The 20,585-nt window shown below is 36.4% G+C and overlaps 1 protein-coding gene across 9 annotated transcripts in view; it reads left to right on the plus strand.

The window, feature by feature from the left end:
- The window catches only part of LOC107732915 (phospholipid-transporting ATPase IB-like), a 59,288-nt gene that overhangs the window by 35,897 nt on the left and 2,806 nt on the right, over positions 1-20,585 (plus strand). For 7 of the 9 annotated variants that reach the window (XM_016544358.1, XM_016544364.1, XM_016544383.1 and 4 more), the window contains 12 exons: positions 1,359-1,531; positions 4,820-5,003; positions 5,236-5,346; positions 6,800-6,874; positions 7,635-7,757; positions 8,238-8,316; positions 8,414-8,475; positions 10,969-11,025; positions 12,192-12,299; positions 16,402-16,490; positions 16,618-16,722; positions 20,105-20,196. In XM_016544358.1, the coding sequence (XP_016399844.1) occupies positions 1,359-1,531; positions 4,820-5,003; positions 5,236-5,346; positions 6,800-6,874; positions 7,635-7,757; positions 8,238-8,316; positions 8,414-8,475; positions 10,969-11,025; positions 12,192-12,299; positions 16,402-16,490; positions 16,618-16,722; positions 20,105-20,196 (1,258 nt within the window). Of the gene's footprint in view, positions 1-1,358; positions 1,532-4,819; positions 5,004-5,235; positions 5,347-6,799; positions 6,875-7,634; positions 7,758-8,237; positions 8,317-8,413; positions 8,476-10,968; positions 11,026-12,191; positions 12,300-16,401; positions 16,491-16,617; positions 16,723-17,660; positions 17,831-17,855; positions 17,898-20,104; positions 20,197-20,585 lie in introns of those variants that run through there. The other 2 variants (XM_016544414.1, XM_016544404.1) reach the window with 2 other exon arrangements.

Consider the following 20,585-nt stretch of genomic DNA (forward strand, 5'->3'; position numbering starts at 1 on the left):
TACTTTATAAATATATAAAATATATTTACTTTTAAATGATTATTGAATATATTGATATTGATTATTGAATTATAATCAAATGCTTTACATATGTTTTAGTTTAACACATCAAATTAAGTGTACTTTAAAGCATGATAAGACTATTAAAACTCATTTAAAATGTACTTTAAAGTAAAACTTTATATTTTGTGTTATTACAAAGTACATTTTTTAAAAGTGTTCTTAAGTGTGTTAAGAAACAGTCATGAAAGTACACTTAAGTGGCCTTTTATTCATTTTATCTGCAAGTAGTTTTTAAAAAACATAATTTTAAGATTTGAAATACGCTACAAGTGCACATTCGGTACAATTAAGCGCCATTCACATGGACAGCACAGTGCATTCTGGGAAAAAGCGCACATGTTAAGCCTTAAAATACTACTTATGTAGGCAGCTCAGTGAGTTTTGGAGCAGAGCGATATTGTTTCAGCCAGATATTGATTGGAGTCGGCAGTATGGAGTGAATTCATCCTTTGTGTTACACGAAGGCTGTCGTAGCACTGACAGAGACTTCAACAGCTGCGTTCATGTATGTTTGTGTGTGTATGCGTGTGTGGCCGCCAGCGCCGTGCCTCGTTGCGTGCTGCGTCGTCCACATGGTTCTCGTTACAGATTGAAGGATGTTTGTTTTCTCTATTAGTGATTCTGTCCCATTATCAAGATCTCAATCAGAAACCGCCTGCAACCACAATTCAATAAACACACGCACATATTTCACCTTCACTTTTTATCTTTCCGTGTCTTTTCGTCTCGTACATGCATTCATGCGCACATACATGTTTGCCTAATTATCTAAATGTAGACCTACCTGTTGTTTTTTTTTGACAAAAACTTGACAAACTTTCCTTTCCTTTCTTCCCTTCCTCCTTAGTTTATCATATTTCTCTTTCTCTCTTCCCATATAAAGTTCTTGTTGGCCAACAGTTCATGCTTTTGAGTCCTTTAAGGGCTTAGAGTGTCTCGGGTGACAGGATGATGTGTAACAGGTGTGTGTGTGTGTGTGTGTGAGATTGTAGCGCTAACAGCCCCAATGACACCACTTAAAACATCCCCTTCAACTTCCTTTGGCATTACGCTCTTGCTCTGATATGTGCGTGTGATCCGTGTGTGTGCGTGAGAAGTGTGTGAAGTGTACTGTTAGAGAAATAAATGTGTGCTGGCATGTTTCTCAGGAAAGGATTTAAGTGGTTTTATATAGCAATAGCAATATACATGGTATAGAAATTAAACCATAAAACTGACAAATATGAATGTATTATGCATATTTATGGGTCTTTAGTATGTGTGGTCATAAATTTTCTCCCTTTCTTGCCCCCCAGGCAACCAGGGCCACACTAACAGCTCATTGCTCCTCGCTGGGTGACTGTCTGAGGAAGGAGAATGAGTTAGCGCTCATCATAGATGGACAGACACTCAAATACGCCCTCTCTTTTGAAGTGCGTCAGGCGTTCCTCGACCTCGCACTGTCCTGCAAGGCCGTCATCTGCTGCAGGTACTGTATATAGACACAAACACACATAAAAATCCTCACAAATGACGCATGTAAGATTACAAGATTTTTATTTTAAATAAGAACTTCATGTGCATAAGTCTCAGTTTGCCCACCATATAATTGCATTGTTTAGGAGAAACATTTAAGATATTAAAGGGATCTTCTCTGGGGTTTTTATTTAATTTGGGTATTAATTCAGGCATTAGCACTGAATTACTCTGCGTGGATGTGCATGTGTGTGCGTCTTTATGAAAGGTTGTGTCTTGCCTTGAGTGACTAAATAACTGCTGAAAATAAGCGCTTGGCTCCCGGAACAGAGAGGCTAAGCGGAGGTAATGTAATATGCTGAGCTCTGTGCAAATGTCAAACTAATGACTCACTTACTGTCATTATACGCTCACACACACTCTCACACACAGGTAGACAAAGCAGTCTTTCACATCACATTGTTGAGTACTGTAAATGTTTATCTGAACATAATCTGAATATAAATAAGCGTGCTGTAAGCCTCAGACAGTTCTGATTCAATAATAAAGTGTGTTTCCATCTGTGAGAGGGAGTAATTGACTTGCTGTTGCATGAAGTCCATATCCGGACTGTGGTCTCCAAGGCCCTACAAACCGACTGAACCAACCCCTCCAGCACCCCCCACACTGTCCCGAACCGCACAAATCCTCAGACAACCAGCAGAGAGGAGCACAATTGTGTGTGTGTTGAAGAGAACGTTTGCATCTATGTGTGTGTGTGTGTGTGTGTGTGTGTGTGTGTGTGTGTGCTCCAAAAAAAAAAACTACCTTTATTTCTCAAAATGAGAGATTTTACTCTGCGTGGATGTGCATGTGTGTGCGTCTTTATGAAAGGTTGTGTCTTGCCTTGAGTGACTAAATAACTGCTGAAAATAAGCGCTTGGCTCCCGGAACAGAGAGGCTAAGCGGAGGTAATGTAATATGCTGAGCTCTGTGCAAATGTCAAACTAATGACTCACTTACTGTCATTATACACTCACACACAGGTAGACAATGCAGTCATTCACATCACATTGTTGAATACTGTAAATATCAGAAAATAATCTGAATATAAAATAAGCGTGCTGGAAGTTTCAGACAGTTCTGATTCGATAATAAAGTGTGTTTCCATGTGTGAGAGGGAGTAATTGACTTGCTGTTGCATGAAGCCCATATCCGGACTGTGGTCTCCAAGGCCCTACAAACCGACTGAACCAACCCTTCCAGCACCCCCCCACACTGTCCCGAACCGCACAAATCCACAGACAACCAGCAGAGAGGAGCACAAATGTGTGTGTGTTGAAGAGAAAGTTTGCATCTGTGTGTGTGCGCTCCATGCATGGTTTCCTGAGTTCACACTCTGTTTGTTTAAAGAGCTGCTTTAACCTTCTTATTTTCTGCTCAATTCCACCATGAAGAACATTAGCCAGCCTACTGCCTCAGATCTCCCCCCGGCTCACTGTGATTGTGTGAGGTATAGTTATAGTGGAAAAAGGGTGGAATCAATCAACAAAATGACAAGAGAAAATGCTTTTGGGGGGGGGGGATTTGTCTTTTCGATTTTTATGAGTATACCGTGCCCACGCTATTAGGGAGATCATACGTCTCTAGTAGCTCACACTTTTCTGGCCAATTTTGAAACTTTGTATTTGCAGCACTTCTAATGTTACATTTTCTATGGAAGCCCATTTCCGCCACTAAATAAAAAATAAAACAAGGTAATTGCGACTTTTTATCTCACAATTCTTATTTTGTCTTCTCAGCATTGTGTGATATAAACTCGCAATTCTGACTTTTTTTCTCGGAATTGCGAGTATATAGCTCACAATTCTGACTTTATATCTTGCAAATCTGAGAAAAAAAGTCATAATTGCGAGATATGAACTCGCAATTGTGAGAAAAAAAGAAAGTCAGAATTGCAAGATATAAACTCGCAATTCTGACTTTTTTTCTCGGAATTGCGAGTATATAGCTCACAATTCTGACTTTATATCTTGCAAATCTGAGAAAAAAAGTCATAATTGCGAGATATGAACTCGCAATTGTGAGAAAAAATGAAACTCAGAATTGCGAGATATAAACGCAATTGTGAGAAAAAAAAACTCAGAATTGCGACTTTATATCTCTCAATTCTGACTTTATAACTCGCAATATTTACTTTTATAACTCACAATTGCGAGTTTATATCACGCAATTCTGACTTTATAACTCGCAATTGCGAGTTTATATCACACAATTCTGAGAAAAAAAAGTCAGAATTGTGAGATAAAAAGTCGCAATGACCTTGTTTTATTTTTTATTCAGTGGCGGAAACGGGTTTCCATACAGGTCTCTGTTTGGTTAAGTATTTATGTTGTAGCATTTCTCATTTGTTGGGTAACAGCTGCTAAATGAATAAATGTGAATGTATGTCAATGGTCATTAATTTTCGTTGGAAATCCAAATCACATCCAACACCTTCCATTGGGAGATTATATTGTGCTTCTCTGTTTCTACGAAGTTTCATGATTAGATGACATCTGGGCTTACAAAAAAGTGCTGTGGTGATATCATGATTTGTTTTAATACCCTGATATTACGTTTTTTTTTTTAATATACTATTTTTTTTTTCTCCAGAATGTTGTAGATAAGCTACCAGTGGAGTTACCAAACTATGACTATGATAACTAGATAATTAGGAACAATCCACCAACAATACAATATTTGAACATGTATGTACAAAGACTGGGCTAGCAGGTAAATTGGCAGTAAATGGTAAAGTGGTACAGTATTCTACTGTAAGCTAGTACACTTTAATAAAATGAAGTGATTAATTTCACAATTTATATCTTAAATACTGGTATTTGTGACAGAACTTAAAGAAATAGTTCTTCTAAAAATGTCAATTCTGCCATCAATTGCCATCACTTACTTATTGTAATGTTCTTCCAAACTCAAGATTTTTGTTCAGTGAAGGTATTTTTAATATTCTCTCATTATGTTTGTCCATCCATTGATTCAAATCCATGCATCATAAAACATTTTGTAGGATTTCTAATCAGGCACTGAATAGAGTACCCATAAAAAGTTCTTTCAGCCAATGGAGTCACTTTGCCGTCCAAATCGTTCATGACACCAAACCTCTTGGTCACTTTACACTTCTCTGTTGCTGTCTAATGATGTTGTCACTTTAATGGACAGATTCAGACATTATTGACACACATATAAAGCATATTTGAGAAAATTGTGAAGTTGTATAGTACTTGTTTCCTGGGGTGTAACTTCTGTCATGTTTTTCTTTCAGGGTGTCTCCGCTGCAGAAGTCAGAGATTGTGGATATGGTGAAGAAGCATGTGAAGGCCATCACGCTGGCTATCGGAGACGGAGCCAACGATGTGGGCATGATACAGACGGCACACGTGGGAGTAGGCATCAGTGGGAACGAGGGCATGCAAGCCACCAACTCATCTGACTACTCTATAGCTCAGGTCTGACACACAAGCACACTCATGTAATTCATTATTCTGTGGCTCGGTCACACACACACACACACACACACACACACACATCTTAAAAAATGTAATTACACTACCACAACACAAAACACACAGCAGTCTTCTGCCCACAGCGCTGTTGTATCCGGGTAGCTGCTCCTGCAGTAATGATTCACATGTGTTCCTGCGGGCAAACTAATTCTTCTCTCAACCTCACTCTCTTTAGTTCTCATACCTGGAGAAGTTGTTATTGGTTCACGGGGCTTGGAGTTACAACCGGGTCACCAAATGTATCCTGTACTGCTTCTACAAGAATGTGGTTCTGTACATCATAGAGGTATGTACATTAATCACAATGTGTAAGACTTTTAAAGGGGTAGATCACTTAAAAATGACAATTCTGTCATCATCTGTCTTCATGTTTTTCTTTCTTCTTTAAAACACAAAAGGAGATTTTAGACAGAAAGTTCACGCTTCCCTTTCCATACAGTGGGTTTCATGCTTTGTTTGAATAGCAGAACAAACTGACTAAATAGTGCCACGTCTGACATTAATGATACAGAAATCCACTGGTATGTGTTTTGTTGTAAGATTTGATAGCAACAGTGGATGGCAGTATTTTCAGAAAATGTAAATTTCTCACACAAAGCTATAAAATGTATATTCATATATTTTATTTTTGTTTATATTTTTTTTATATAGAATACAATATTATAAATACACGATGTTATAAATACACACAATGCATTTCAAGAAAGTCATACATGTTTGGGATGACATGAGTGCAAGTACATTTTTCATTTATTTTTGGCCAAACTTTTTCTTTAAACCGCATAGTTTTGCCTTTGAAATGTGTTATACTTACATGGCATGAGTTCAGATCACTTTTTAAAGAGAGTCATCAAATTAGCCCTGATCCACACACACACAAACAAGCTCACACACTGTTTTTTTTTTTCTCTCCTTTTGCTTGCCTTTTTTCACACCGACACCCTTGCGTACATTAAGTAGACTGCTTGCAGCTGTTTATGGAAGTGTTTGACAGTGATAAATGAGATGCCCCCTCTAGTCTCTGCTTTCCATCACACACACACACACACACACTCTCGCAGACACAGACAAAGAGCCGCTGACCCCTATCTATAGTGGCTGGGTCCTTCCAGTTCAAAACTGTATACCAGATACACTGTCATCCGAGAGCTCTGTAAGTGTGTGTGTGTGTGTGTGTGCGCGCTAGGTAGAGTGTGAGCTTTACTGACAGGGTCACCGTTCTGTGTGCTGGAGCATTTGTCAGCTGTGCCACCCCCTAAAATGGCAGCAGGTGCAAAAACATGCCCCCCTCATTCACCCGAGGACTCTGCCTATGTGTGTTGGAGTGTGTGCCGATGTGTGTGTGTGTGTGTGTGTTACGGGAAGAGCTGGGTAAAGGTTAAATGTTTAGATGTCTCTATAATTGTGGAAAGCGATTGTCCATGCACATCTGTCCGTGTTTGGGGGAGAGGGGCGTTTTGGGGGTCTTACTGGGGATTAGCTTCCAGCAAAGAAGAGCTTTAAAGGTCAAAGTTCACAGACTGTCTTTGTCTTCATAGCAGAGGCATTGTGGGGGATGGACAGCAAGTGTACATGTGTATGAGTGTGTGTGTGGAGGCTTTTGTTTGTATGAATTGGCCTCTGCCTTAAGTTTGATGTTGTGCGAAAGTATTTTGCTAGAGGGTTTCACATCTCTCTTTGTAGTATTGTTTATCTTCATTTTTGTATTTTTAACACACTTCCTCCTCTCTTTTCTTCAGCTGTGGTTTGCGTTTGTAAACGGTTTCTCTGGACAGATCCTGTTTGAGCGGTGGTGCATTGGCCTGTATAATGTGGTACGTGTATGTGTGTCTGTCTATCTTTATAATTTTTAACATTTTATAGTCAAACATTCCAAAAATCTAGTTAGCTGCCTACCTATATAGCATTTTAAGGCATCATAGGTGCACTCCTGACAAGGGTTTGGTAGCATCCAATGTGTCATTTATAGAAAAGACAATCCCAGAATGCATTGAGGCAAATTCTGTGAGAAAGTTCATCCAAGTTCGTCATTTTAATTGTAATGCTTTTGTTTCTTTTAATGTTTACTTTATCAAAAATACATTAAAAAGAGTAATATTGTGAAATATATTGTTTTAATATATGTTAAAATGTAAATTATTTGAATAAATAGAATAGGAATACAAAGTTTAAAAGAACAGCATGTACTGTATTTAAAATATAAACCTTTTGTAACATTTTAAATGTCTTTACTATCACTTTAATCAATTTACTGTGTCCTTGCAGAATAAAAGTATTAATTTCTAAAACTTTTGTGTAGTGCACATATCAACAGTAATCTCTAGTTATGTCAGTGAAAACATATTTCACTCAAAATATTTGAAAAATCCACCAAAAACCACAATAAAATGTGGAATGTTGTTTGCTATGTATTTTTATCTTTATTAGAGTATGGCATAGTTAGCTTAGCATGCTAATGGTAATCCATTGCAATCAGAGCATTCCAAATCATGTTCCATTTTGGTTGTGCTTTGGTTTAGATACATTCTGTATATATAATATACTGCAACACTAGAATGTTCATCTGTTTTTCAGATCTTTACTGCTCTTCCTCCTTTCACACTGGGGATATTTGACCGGCCGTGCAGTCAGCAGAACATGCTACGATTCCCTCAGCTGTACCGCATCACACAGAACGCAGAAGGTTTTAACACTAAGGTACCAAGATTTCAGTAGTCGATACAAATGCACAATTTCAATCACAAATTACTCATACTGACACAACAAATACCTTGAGACTTATAAATCTGACTGCAGTGAGTGTCAGACTGTTATTGTGATCATCACGCTAGCCTACATCCTGTGTTATAATTGATTATCACAGTCTGATGTGGTTAGCAACATCAGCGTATTGTTTGACTTATCCCGTAGATAAACAGGAGTGCAAGAAACAGCTCAGCTTCCATCCAGATAATAATGAGCTTCATGAAGCTGAAATAAGACAGTCATTCATTTATAGCTGAGGATCAGTGTTTGTGTGTGTTAGAGGTGATCTGGGGGACATTGCACTAGCTGTGCAATTGCAGAGAAACTGTTTGTGTGGGTGGGCTGTGTGTATCTTGGCATTAGTTTGTCTTGACTGACTCTCCCCTTCTCCCGTTCCTGCTTTCTGTCCCTCCCTTCCTCTCTCTTTTCCAGGTATTTTGGGGTCACTGTATAAATGCTCTCATTCACTCCATTATTCTCTTCTGGTTTCCACTCAAAGGTCTGGAGCACGGTAACTATTCCAAGCACTCACACGCACACATGTAGACCACTCCAACTCGAGTGTGTAAACCGTTGAGTATATTTCATCGCCCTTTTTGTTTCTTCAGACACTCCCTTTGACAACGGCAATAGTGTCGACTATCTGTTCGTGGGGAACATCGTCTACACGGTGAGTTGTCAGCGTGGCATTTACTGCGCTGTAGCTCTCTGTCAATGAGAGGTCACACATCATTTCCTTGCTAGTGCTGTTATTCCGTTCGTTGGTCGCCAGTGTTTACACTGTAAACTTGTTAATGTCTCTTTTTGCTGGCTATTCTTGAAAAAAGTTCTCGTGAAATTATCCCACAACTCAAAGCAGAAACGACAGGAACTCTGTGAGGAAACTGATCAGAACCGACAAGACCGCTCACCATTGGCTTTTGTGGGCAGTTTATGACTGAAATTCTGCATTTCAAGTCTACCATTTACGGTTCTAACAGTCATTTAAGCTTGGAATGGTTCAGTTAGATCTTTTTCTGGCCTTTTAAAAGTTCATATTCTGTATCAGTAACTACATTTTAAAAAACAATACATTTTTGTAACATATTTTAATGTGTGTTTTTTTTTTTTACTAAAACTAAACATATTAACTATATATCTAGGGATGTAAAAAAAAAACATATTTTCATAATTGACTGTTTGGAAGTTGTCCTAATTAGGGTTTAAAAACCCCAGGGGGTTTGTGAGTTGATGAAAATGTAAAAACAGAATAAATATATATATTTTTTTTAAAAATAAAAACAATTTAAATAAAACACTTACTATCAAAAAGATTTTATTTGTTTACCTGCATGTGTCATTTGACCATTAACCAACATCACAGAACCGTGAACATGCAAATGTGTTGTTAAATTATTGAAATATTAACTTAAAACCTCAGGGGGTACTCAGGGGATCAGCTCACAAAAAAAGTTTGGGAATTCCTGATCTAAATAAATGATCAGTCTTAAAGGGATAGTTTACCCAAAAATGAAAATTATCCCATGATTTACTCACCCTCAAGGCATCCTAGGTGTATTTGACTTTCTTCTTTCAAACGAAGCCAATCAGAGTTATAATAAAAAATGTCCTGGCTCTTCCAAGATTTATAATGGCAGTGAATGGGTGTTATTTTTCAATAGTCCAAAAGAAGTCTGAAAGAAGAAAGTCATACACCTAGGATGCCTTGAGCGTGAGTAAATCATGGGGTAATTTTCATTTTTGCGTGAACTATCCCTTTAAGGAAGCCCTGTATAGTAGGGCTGGTTTATAAAATAAGACCCTACACCAATCACACTTTTTTTATTGGTTCACCTAGATCTTGTTCTTGTGGTTAAAACCTGGATGGAGTGCAACAGAATGGAACACTACACAGGGGTCTTGAGACACATTTTTGACACCCTGCCTTAAAAGCACAATACTCATTGCCCTTTAAAAATTTCACAAAATGGAAAACAACTGCCAAAGATATCTGTCTGCATATGTACGTAAACCAGCATTTGAAAAATTACTTTTTACTACACAAAAATCTCATAATCCTAACATTGCTCATACCAATGTTTGAGGTCCAAAAATTGCCTTAAAGTCGATGGTTTTGTTACACAAGCTGTTTTAAAGATATAGCTGTGCAAGAAATGCAGATTTTCAAAGAGAAGGTTCAGTGTGCTAAAACTCTCAGACAAGTTGCATCTCTTAATTCATAAATTTTAAAGTCACAAAGAAATGGCAATGAAAGATCTTATCTATATTTGATGTACAATAGAGTGAAATGGATTATTAAAAAACACAAAATTCCATAAAATATTAGTTAACACGACAATTTGTTAAAAAGTCTAGTTACGTTAGTTGACCAGTCTGAACCCAACTGATCTCAAATGACAACAAAACTATTTTGGATGTTATCAAAGATCCAGTCACTACGTGAGTCAGATTCTATAATTGTTTAGGCGAATAATTCATTACACAGATTCTCTCTCTTGAGTCTTTTGAATGAATTGCAGTTAGTTCATCATTTCATGAATCAGACTACGCTGATCGGGCTGCATGTTTGATTTGCATGCAGCCTGCAAAGAAAACGCTCAGATGTGTCTCATTGTTTCACAGTATTTTTCCTAATCACATTAAATACAGAGTGCAACCCAAAAAAAACATCTTTTCATGCCACTTTTCAGCCTCTAAATCACTACACTCCCTCCCCACTAGCCAGTCAGTGAACTGTATTTCGCATATAGCTCTCTCTGTTGTTGTGTTGTGCTTTTGGCCGTCCATTATAAAAATAAGGCCATGTGTATGTATGTGTGCAACCCAGACTATTAAATACAGTACGTTGGGGTTTTTGGAGGCGATACTAGACGCTAGCCATTAAAACAGTAATGAATGAGTCCCATGGGGAGTGAAGTCTTTGTGTGCTGGTATTTCTGTTCCTCGCAGGCTTTTGTGTGTGTGTGTGTGTGTGTGTGTGTGTGTACGAGTGATTACTTTAAGGGCTAAATGTGTGATTGTGTTTTAAAGCAGTGTGCGTCGCTAGAGGCGATAGTAAGTCGATGCCTGTGTGAAAGCCCTCATCTGTTTTTTTGAGTTGAACGTTTTACCAGGATGATGAGTGCATATCATTACTGTTATTTATGACTCTCTCTCTCTGCAGTATGTAGTGGTAACTGTATGTCTGAAAGCGGGTATGGAGACTACAGCATGGACAAGGGTACGTCAGTCCCCATCCTCCAACACACACACACACACACACACACTCCTCACCGTCTGCCATCTGAGCCCAAAGCAATGAGCATATATCTGAAATAAAAAGATGTCACATTTATAACATTTTAGACGCAAATTTATTAAAATAAATTATTGTCTTGCCTTGTTGTCTAAAAAAGTCCAAGTTAAGTGAGTTCATGCTTAAAACAGGAAAAGAAATGTCATGGGCTAAGAAAAATGACTTTGCTTTTCTTGAACTCACTTAATTTTGATACATTTTCAGAAAACAAGATTCAATATCTTAACTTATTTAGCATGATGTTAGAATTTTTACATATTTGTACTGGAAAACGAGACAAAAATACTTTATATTAAATATTAGAAACTAATTTTTTGCAGTCTATGAAAGTGCTGTCTAATGTATTGAATATTACAAAGCATTTGTTATGTCTGAATGAAAAGATCACATTATAGAACAATTTGCACTTGATAATGTGTCTAATTTTCACTGCAAAAATGATTTTCTTTACAAGTATTTTTGTCTTGTTTCCTGGTACAAATGATTTAAATCAAGATACATTTGCTTGAGAAGCAAGATGACTTAAGATAGTAAGTCTAGTTTTCTGAAAAATGTATCAACATGAAATATGTTTATGCTTAAAATGCTTAAAATGAGAATAAAATCACTTAATTTTTATTATTTTTTCAGAACAAAGAATTATATTAAGTCATTTTGCCTAATTTGAGAATTTTTAGATATTTGTACTGGAAAACAAAACATAAAACTGTGTAAGACATTTTATTTGCAGTGTATAAAAGCACTGTTTAATGCATCAGATTTATTCCATTCCATTTGTTATGTTTGAACTGAAAGGAGATCACATTATACAACACTTTGCACTTGACATTATGCATCTAATTCTATAGGAAGGTCTTATATATTCTGGAAAGTGCTTTAGATAGATGGGGAACATGCTGCTATGTCAGGACATTTCTTTGTCCTGCTGCCGTGTGTGTTGAGGAGACGTCGACAGTCCTCGTCCGTTCAGCTGTCTTCACACCAGATCTTGTGATGAAGTAGAGCGGCCTTGGAATTCACACGGTGTCCATTACAGTTGAAGAAGTCTATATTCAGTGTGTAACTGACCATGACCTGTTTTTCTCTTCTAGTTTTCTCATTTGGCTGTATGGGGCAGCATGGTGCTCTGGATGTTGTTTTTTGCCGTCTATTCTGCGATCTGGCCAACTATTCCTATAGCGCCGGATATGTTGGGCCAGGTGAGTGCAAATACACACACACCTGCTCATGTTTGTGCTTTCTCACTCAACTCCTGTATCTGACTGCTGCCTGGCGCCTGGACGTCTTGCTCTCTGGGTATTCCGTGTCAGATTTATGGTCCGCCGTCCCATTTCGCAGTCTCCCTGCACCTGCCACACAGTCACCCGAGCCCCTGGCTTTTACGGCCTATCCTGGAAGTGTTGACTTAAGCGGGTGGGTTGGTTTGTGGAATACTCCAGAAAGGTTTTTTGCCCTGCCCCCACAGGGATATATACAGTATACACACAGTGGCTCTGTTCCATAACATAGTGAGTCGCCTCGCTCTCTGTTGCCAACATAGGCTGCATCCTAACTGAAATGGAACATGCTAAGTACTAATTTGAAACACTCTGTAAAGGCTAGTACGTTATAATAGTAACACGCCTTGTGTAAATTGCATGGGAGACTTGACTCAACTTATAATAATTGGAGATTGGTGTTAGCATTTTACTACGCTAACAAATAAGCATATCACTCACATAAATTTAATAAAATGTATATATTTTTTTATATATATTTTTTGTTTAAATTATTAAATTTGTATTACCACCTTTTATTATTGCATACTATTTATAACCAACATTTCTCCTCTTCAACCCCTTCAGAAAAAAAACATATATAAAACAATATATACATATTTTAAAAAACGATTCATACTAAATTGTTTATATGAGATTTTTATACATAATTAATGAAAATATGTGTAGAAAAAATGTATGTATATATATATATTTTTCTGTATGCATTTTTACTTCAAAAAATTACATATAAAACAAAAAAATACATTTTATATTAATTATATTTATAATGAACATTTTATGTATTAATGCTATTCCAAAAATATGTAGAAAATATGATTATATATAGCATATTTAAAACATTATTATATACTTATTTATATACTTGAAGAAATGTTTAAAAAAATTTTATCAACACATTTTAGTATTGTATTACATTCATAATTAGCATTTCTCTTCAAAAAAGCCCACCCTTCCAAAAATGATATGTATATGTGAAAAAAACATAAAATAATAAGAAAACATAAATAAAATTTGTATTGAAAATTACATGTATTATGAATATTTGTTACATATTAATAAGAATGTTATATATTAATAATTTATGTTTTTAAAAAATTGTATTACATTTTACACATTAACAGATTTTAGTATTATCACATTGTAGTATTATTCCTATAATTATGTTTTAAGCGGGTGGGTTGGTTTGTGGAATACTCCAGAAAGGTTTTTTGCCCTGCCCCCACAGGGATATATACAGTATACACACAGTGGCTCTGTTCCATAACATAGTGAGTCGCCTCGCTCTCTGTTGCCAACATAGGCTGCATCCTAACTGAAATGGAACATGCTAAGTACTAATTTGAAACACTCTGTAAAGGCTAGTACGTTATAATAGTAACACGCCTTGTGTAAATTGCATGGGAGACTTGACTCAACTTATAATAATTGGAGATTGGTGTTAGCATTTTACTACGCTAACAAATAAGCATATCACTCACATAAATTTAATAAAATGTATATATTTTTTTATATATATTTTTTGTTTAAATTATTAAATTTGTATTATCACCTTTTATTATTGCATACTATTTATAACCAACATTTCTCCTCTTCAACCCCTTCAAAAAAAAACATATATAAAACAATATATACATATTTTAAAAAACGATTCATACTAAATTGTTTATATGAGATTTTTATACATAATTAATGAAAATATGTGTAGAAAAAATGTATGTATATATATATATTTTTCTGTATGCATTTTTACTTCAAAAAATTACATATAAAACAAAAAAATACATTTTATATTAATTATATTTATAATGAACATTTTATGTATTAATGCTATTCCAAAAATATGTAGAAAATATGATTATATATAGCATATTTAAAACATTATTATATACTTATTTATATACTTGAAGAAATGTTTAAAAAAATTTTATCAACACATTTTAGTATTGTATTACATTCATAATTAGCATTTCTCTTCAAAAAAGCCCACCCTTCCAAAAATGATATGTATATGTGAAAAAAACATAAAATAATAAGAAAACATAAATAAAATTTGTATTGAAAATTACATGTATTATGAATATTTGTTACATATTAATAAGAATGTTATATATTAATAATTTATGTTTTTAAAAAATTGTATTACATTTTACACATTAACAGATTTTAGTATTATCGCATTGTAGTATTATTCCTATAATTATGTTTTGTTTTTTTTCTTGCTTTGTCCACCATCTTGGATATCTTACAGAGTGATATTTCAGTTCTTTCAGGGATTGTAATACATACATCTCAGGAGGCAGCATAATTGAAAGTATGCCTACGGTGCCTTAAAATGCTACATACGGGGGCGACTCAAAAGATTTTTGAACAAAGCTAGTGTGTGCGTGCTGTGAGAGTGTGGAGCGGTCGGGGGTGGGATAGAGCTCTCTGAAGCCCTCCGGCCCATTAATTCGATTTGTGTCAGAAATCAGGAATGTGCTCAAGTATCACCACAGCTGCTCTCTGAGAGAGAGAGAGAAAGAGAGAGATGGGACATCCCTCGCTCTTTACCCTGCAGCGTTGGCTTTTCTTTCCCCTCTCTGTCCAGCCGTTCATTTTTTAATCTCTCCATCTCACCATGCAGGCCAAGCTGGGAGCACACATTGCATGTTTTTCCAGCACTGTATATCAGTGTGTGTATTTTTGTGCGTCTGCTCATCTTGAGAATTCGGGAGGGTTGGTCTGGGGGTGTATGCGCAGCTGTCGCGAGAGGACGCCGTCTAATGGTTTTCAGAGTCTAGTAGATTCCATCGGTGATATCAGCTGTGGAGGATCCTTAAAAGTGGGATCACTTGATTGCACGCCGTGAAGTTTTCTTCTGTCTGTTAAATTAACATTAAAAGTCACTTCAGAAAAATATATTCCTGTAAAAGTTTTTTCAATCAGATCGATTAATACTAATAAAGTGGAACAAATGTAATGCTCTCATACTAAAATTTAATGAAATATCCATAGATTGATCTATCAGCTATCAACCAACTGACATTGGCTGTTTTGATATTTACGTTAAATTACATAAGTGAGACTTTAGTGTCCAAAAATATTATATATATACATATTTTATTTAATGTTAAATAATGATATATGAAATAATATTAATATATGAATAAAAATTCAATAAAATATATAAATTAAATATCAACCAACTGACATTGGCTGTTTTGATATTTACGTTAAATTACATAAGTGAGACTTTAGTGTCCAAAAATATTATATATATACATATTTTATTTAATGTTAAATAATGATATATGAAATAATATTAATATATGAATAAAAATCCAATAAAATATATAAATTAAATATTATATATATATATGTGTGTGTGAGAAATTGCATTTTATTTATTTTCTCACACACACACACATATTATATATATATATATATATATATAATGGGTTTTATGCAGTTTAGAGCAATGAGTTTGAGTTGAATAGAATAGAATAGAATAGAATAGAATAGAATAGAATAGAATAGATAATTTATTTGTCCTCGGAGAGGAAATTCATTTTCACAGTCGGTGCGCATAAAATACAAAGACAACTGCACAGTACATATGAACTTATCACAATACAATAAAAAAAAAAAACACAACAAATTAAAGAGCGTAAGATGATGGCTGATTTCCTGTGTGTTTAAAGCACGTATAGCTATAGGAACAAAACTTACTATAGTTAGTCTTCCTGCACATAGGTAATGTATAGTATTAGTCATTATATATTGTTTGCTTTAAGAAGTGACTCATTAGGGTGGAAAAAGACACTTCTAATTGGGCCATTAAACAGAGACGGGGAGGAAGAACTAGAACAAACAGTAGACAGTAGCGGTAGGTAAACGGGGTAATTGAACTCTCTCACAGGTCACAGGTGACGCAGTCAGTCAACAGCTGTTGCAAGGAGAGGGAAATCCAGCATTGATTGGGTGTTGCGAGGTTTGCAGAGCATTGATTTCAAATTGATCATCTGTTTATAATCTGTTTTAGGCTGGCAGGGTGATGCAGTGCTGGAGCTTCTGGCTGGGCCTGATACTGGTGCCAACAGCATGTTTACTCAAAGATGTGGTGTGGAATGCGTGAGTAATGTACCACACACATACACACATCAGTGTATTTAAGGAGAAAATACAGTGCCATTTGACAATATGTATTATTAGTCTGACAGATTCTCACTTTGTCTTGCTTGTGTATGTCTGCATGCAGAGGACGGCGCACAGTGAGGAAGACTCTTTTAGAGGAGGTGCAGGAACTGGAAGCTCGGGCTGTGGACCCTGGGGCAGCTGTCCTCAGAGATGCCAGCGGCCGCAGGTATGTCCCTGAATATGCCTTGATGTATACCCGCTTATCTATAAACGCCCCTGTAATACCTCAGGTTGATTTACAAGTTGTTTTAATATAGATTCAGGCAAATGCATAATTTCTTTTGGTTGTGTTTTTTAACATATTAGCTCTGTTTCAAAACTTAGTGAGCTGACTTGCTGCCTACATAGGCAGTTGCCTAATATAGCAGAATACTAACTGTAATGAGAGTGACTGAACACAGGCAGCAACCTCATACAAACAGTACATATGCTAGAGAAAATGACACAATACTTGACGAGTAAATATAAATAGTATCATAGCACACAAAAAAATAAGTAAAATAGACAACAAAAAAAAATTATCTTGCTTTGTCCACCATCTTTTTTTTCACTTAAATATAAATATTTTTAATAATTGATTAATAATAATTGTAATAATGTATTATTATTGTTATTATTACTAATAATATATATAAGTATATATAATTGAGAATTATTGACTTTTTATTGACTTTTTTTACTTATACATTTTTTACATTTATATTAAGAAATTTATGAAAATTAATTTAATCTACGATTTTATAGTAATGAAATTAATTTACAATTACATTTTGTTGAAAATAATTTTTAAATACCCCAATTTTTTTTTTTCATTTGCTTTGCTGGTTGCAGTACATTGTTGCTTTCTCTGTGAAGAATACATGCAATGATACACCACAATTTGTCCCAAAGAAGGCATCTTTTTGAAACAGCCTTTATTGTCTGGCCTATGATGCCTTAAAATACCTTCAGAGGAAGCTCACTAGGTTTTGGAGCTGATTGATTGTGTTCATGATTTGTTTATGTCCTAATGTTGTTTGTGAATTAGTTTGTGGATGTGTGTCTGTGAAAGAGACTGCATTTGTGTTCATTGTGATCCACTAACCCCTGCCTGAACACCCACAGGCCCAATGCTGAGGATTCATAGACTCCTAGAGTCAAAGGCAGGCATGTGCAGGTAGAACCAGCTGCCTGAATCTCTCTGTAGGATGTGCAGTGACCTGTTTCCTCCTTCCCTCAACCTTCCTTTGTTCTCCATCATCATCATCTTACGACTTTTCTTTTACTTTTCTCTTTCCATTTCACGTTCTGCGATGTCAGGCGGCCATGAGTTGGTCAGGTTTGCCTAGCTATAAGCACTGGGTGTGTGTGGCTTCCTTAAGATCGTAGCTCTTTGCATGTGTTTGTTTTCATACTGTGTGTTTGTGGTTTTGAGGATGACTGCGTGGAGCGATTGCATGGATTTAACAGTTTAGCCCAGATATATTACTCTACATATTGCATTTGGTGTACAGCCCTATATGAGACAGGAACTTGGCAGACAGACGTGTAGTCTCATGCAGTTTTTTTGTAATACCTTGGGAGTGTTTCGTGGTCTTTAGGCCACTAATTTATGGCCAGGGAGTTGACAGAATGGACTTCTAATCAGAGGGATGTTGGCCGTAAGCCCTGTTTGGGTTTACCCCCTCATTCCCCCAGAGCAGAACACTTAACCTCATTTGTTTCAGTAAATATCCAGCTGTAAAAAGCATAATGGTTGTAAGTCATCCTGAACAAGTGTAGAAATCCGCTGAATGATTAAACGTCAGTTTGAATTCGGCATCATTGGGCGGAGGCTGACACAATTGAAGAGCATATCATAGGCGTTTACATTTGCAGCTTTGTTTACCCAAAAAGACCCCAACTAGCCCTGCCGGACAAAAGCAAAGTATTTTCCAAACTCTAAGCCAAGTCTGGACTCATACGTGAGGGACGGTTTGAGGAAAATAAGTTATTGAAAATTTGATTAATCAAAACAGCTGTCTGATATTCGAAGGATTGTCCACGTTCCAGAGAAACGACAGAGGAAGAAAGAGCTCCGGTTACCAGCAAGCCTATGCGTCATTCCATCCTTTTATTTCTTTATTTATCCATTCATCATCCCCATCTTTCAACCGGTCATCTGTTTTGCAGACATAGTTTTCGTTGGCTGATGTTCTGCCATATCTCATATACTGTTGCCGAATTTTTTTTACAGCGCAGCCAAATGAATGCCACGTCCTTCCCAATGATAACAGTGCAAACGATCCCCTTCGTAGCACAATATGAGTTTGAGCTGTAACCTTGAGAAGTTTGGCCTTCCTCCATAACTGGTTTTCGGATCACTCTTTCTTTTATGGATGAGGGGAAAGATGGCTTTCATCTGATTTACAGGGAAACATCATAGACTGATTGTTCTACATGGAATGTGTTTATCAAAGATGGGGTCAGGCTCCCTTGATTCCTCTTCATTTCGAAACTGGCTGCAAAATGGCATCAGACTCAGTTTCCAGAATTGAAATTTTGCCATTTAATTTAGTAACCAGAGACTTCTTTATTGGCTGCATTAATTTAAGAATAAAGAGCTTTTGAATACTTCTCATATTGATCGATTTTGTTTGAAGGATTGGAAAGCTCGAGAATTTAGTGCTGTGGAAATATTCGAGGAGATGTTTTTGGATCGAAGGGCTAAGTTTAAAGTTGTTTAAGAGTGCTTTGGGAAGCCATTTCTTAGAATTGTGAGAGTATGTGGGTGTAAATGTGTGTTCTGCTCGAGTGAATATCATTAAGAGTATGTGTCGTCCGCCAGGATGGCCACGCGGCTGAGTAGAGGACCGTGTTATTGAAATGCATGTGATTTGACCTCTAGCTGTCAAGTGTGTAGCATATCAGCCAGTAAGGCCCTGATCAGATATAACGCGTTTTTCAGGTTTGAAAATGCAAAGCGCACCGCACTGCCTTTTTTTTTTTTTGGTTGACTTTTTTAAATTTAGAAAACAGAAGTGCGCTGCGATTTTTTTATGTTGCTAGGCAACCACCGAATCAGCTGTCCTGTCAGCTTAATCAAGGATTATAGCACGAGTGCTCTAAAATCTTTGGTTTGCTGTTAAGTAAACCGTCATATTAGCAGAAACTTAAAAAAAAAAATCCAGCTCCGGGTAACCCTCGACAGCCACCACAAGTTCCTCCTCCATCACTGCAGTCTCCAGACGTTCCAAGCAACTGTAAACTTGTGTCACCACAACAGAAGGACCGCCTCTCTATTCATTCGATTGGACAATGGGGAAAAAACGCGAATAATGTTGGGTGCTTTTCAGCTCAGATTTGATTTATTTTTTTCAACTTCAGGCGCTCAGAGTGCTCCTACAAAAACACGAGGCGCCCGGGGTGCATATACAGCGTGCAAAACGCTCACTGCCAAAAGAAAACAATTAAAGAAATTATTAGAAATTATTAAAGGTGCTTCTCATTGCAAAAAACGCGTTCAGTCTGATCGGGGCCTAACTGTGCTGTGATTGGTGGCTTAACCACATCTGTCTCTGTCTATCCAGTCTGAACGAGCGTGCCCACCTGCTGACACGGGTCTTCAGGAAAACGCCTTCCAGCGTGGGACGCTCAAACTCTGTGCAGCAGACCGTATCACGTAAGTGCATGTTCCTCTTGTGCCTTTTTTTTTTCACATCAGACCCACTGAGATGTGCAGAACCTGTATGACTGCAACTGCAACAGAGCTGACAGCCTCATGAGTTTCTTGTCCGAATTAATGAAAAAAAAACGTTAAAAACTAATGTCACTTTGATTGATCAGATAAAACAGCCAAATTGTATTTTCTGTATTGTATTGAGAAAAAAAAAGTTTTCCACGTAATCCAAGTTTGAAATCCTTGTGTGGGATAAAAACAAATTTTTATGTTTTTAACTGTCTCTTATGCTCATCAAGACATTATGCTTATCAAAATGGTAATATTGTCAAATATTATTACAATTTTAAATAATTTTTTTTATTTTAATATATTTTAAAGTATAATTTGTT

This window comes from Sinocyclocheilus rhinocerous, unplaced genomic scaffold (assembly GCF_001515625.1).
Source record: "Sinocyclocheilus rhinocerous isolate Xijiao unplaced genomic scaffold, SAMN03320098_v1.1 scaffold1245, whole genome shotgun sequence".
Taxonomy (NCBI): domain Eukaryota; kingdom Metazoa; phylum Chordata; class Actinopteri; order Cypriniformes; family Cyprinidae; genus Sinocyclocheilus; species Sinocyclocheilus rhinocerous.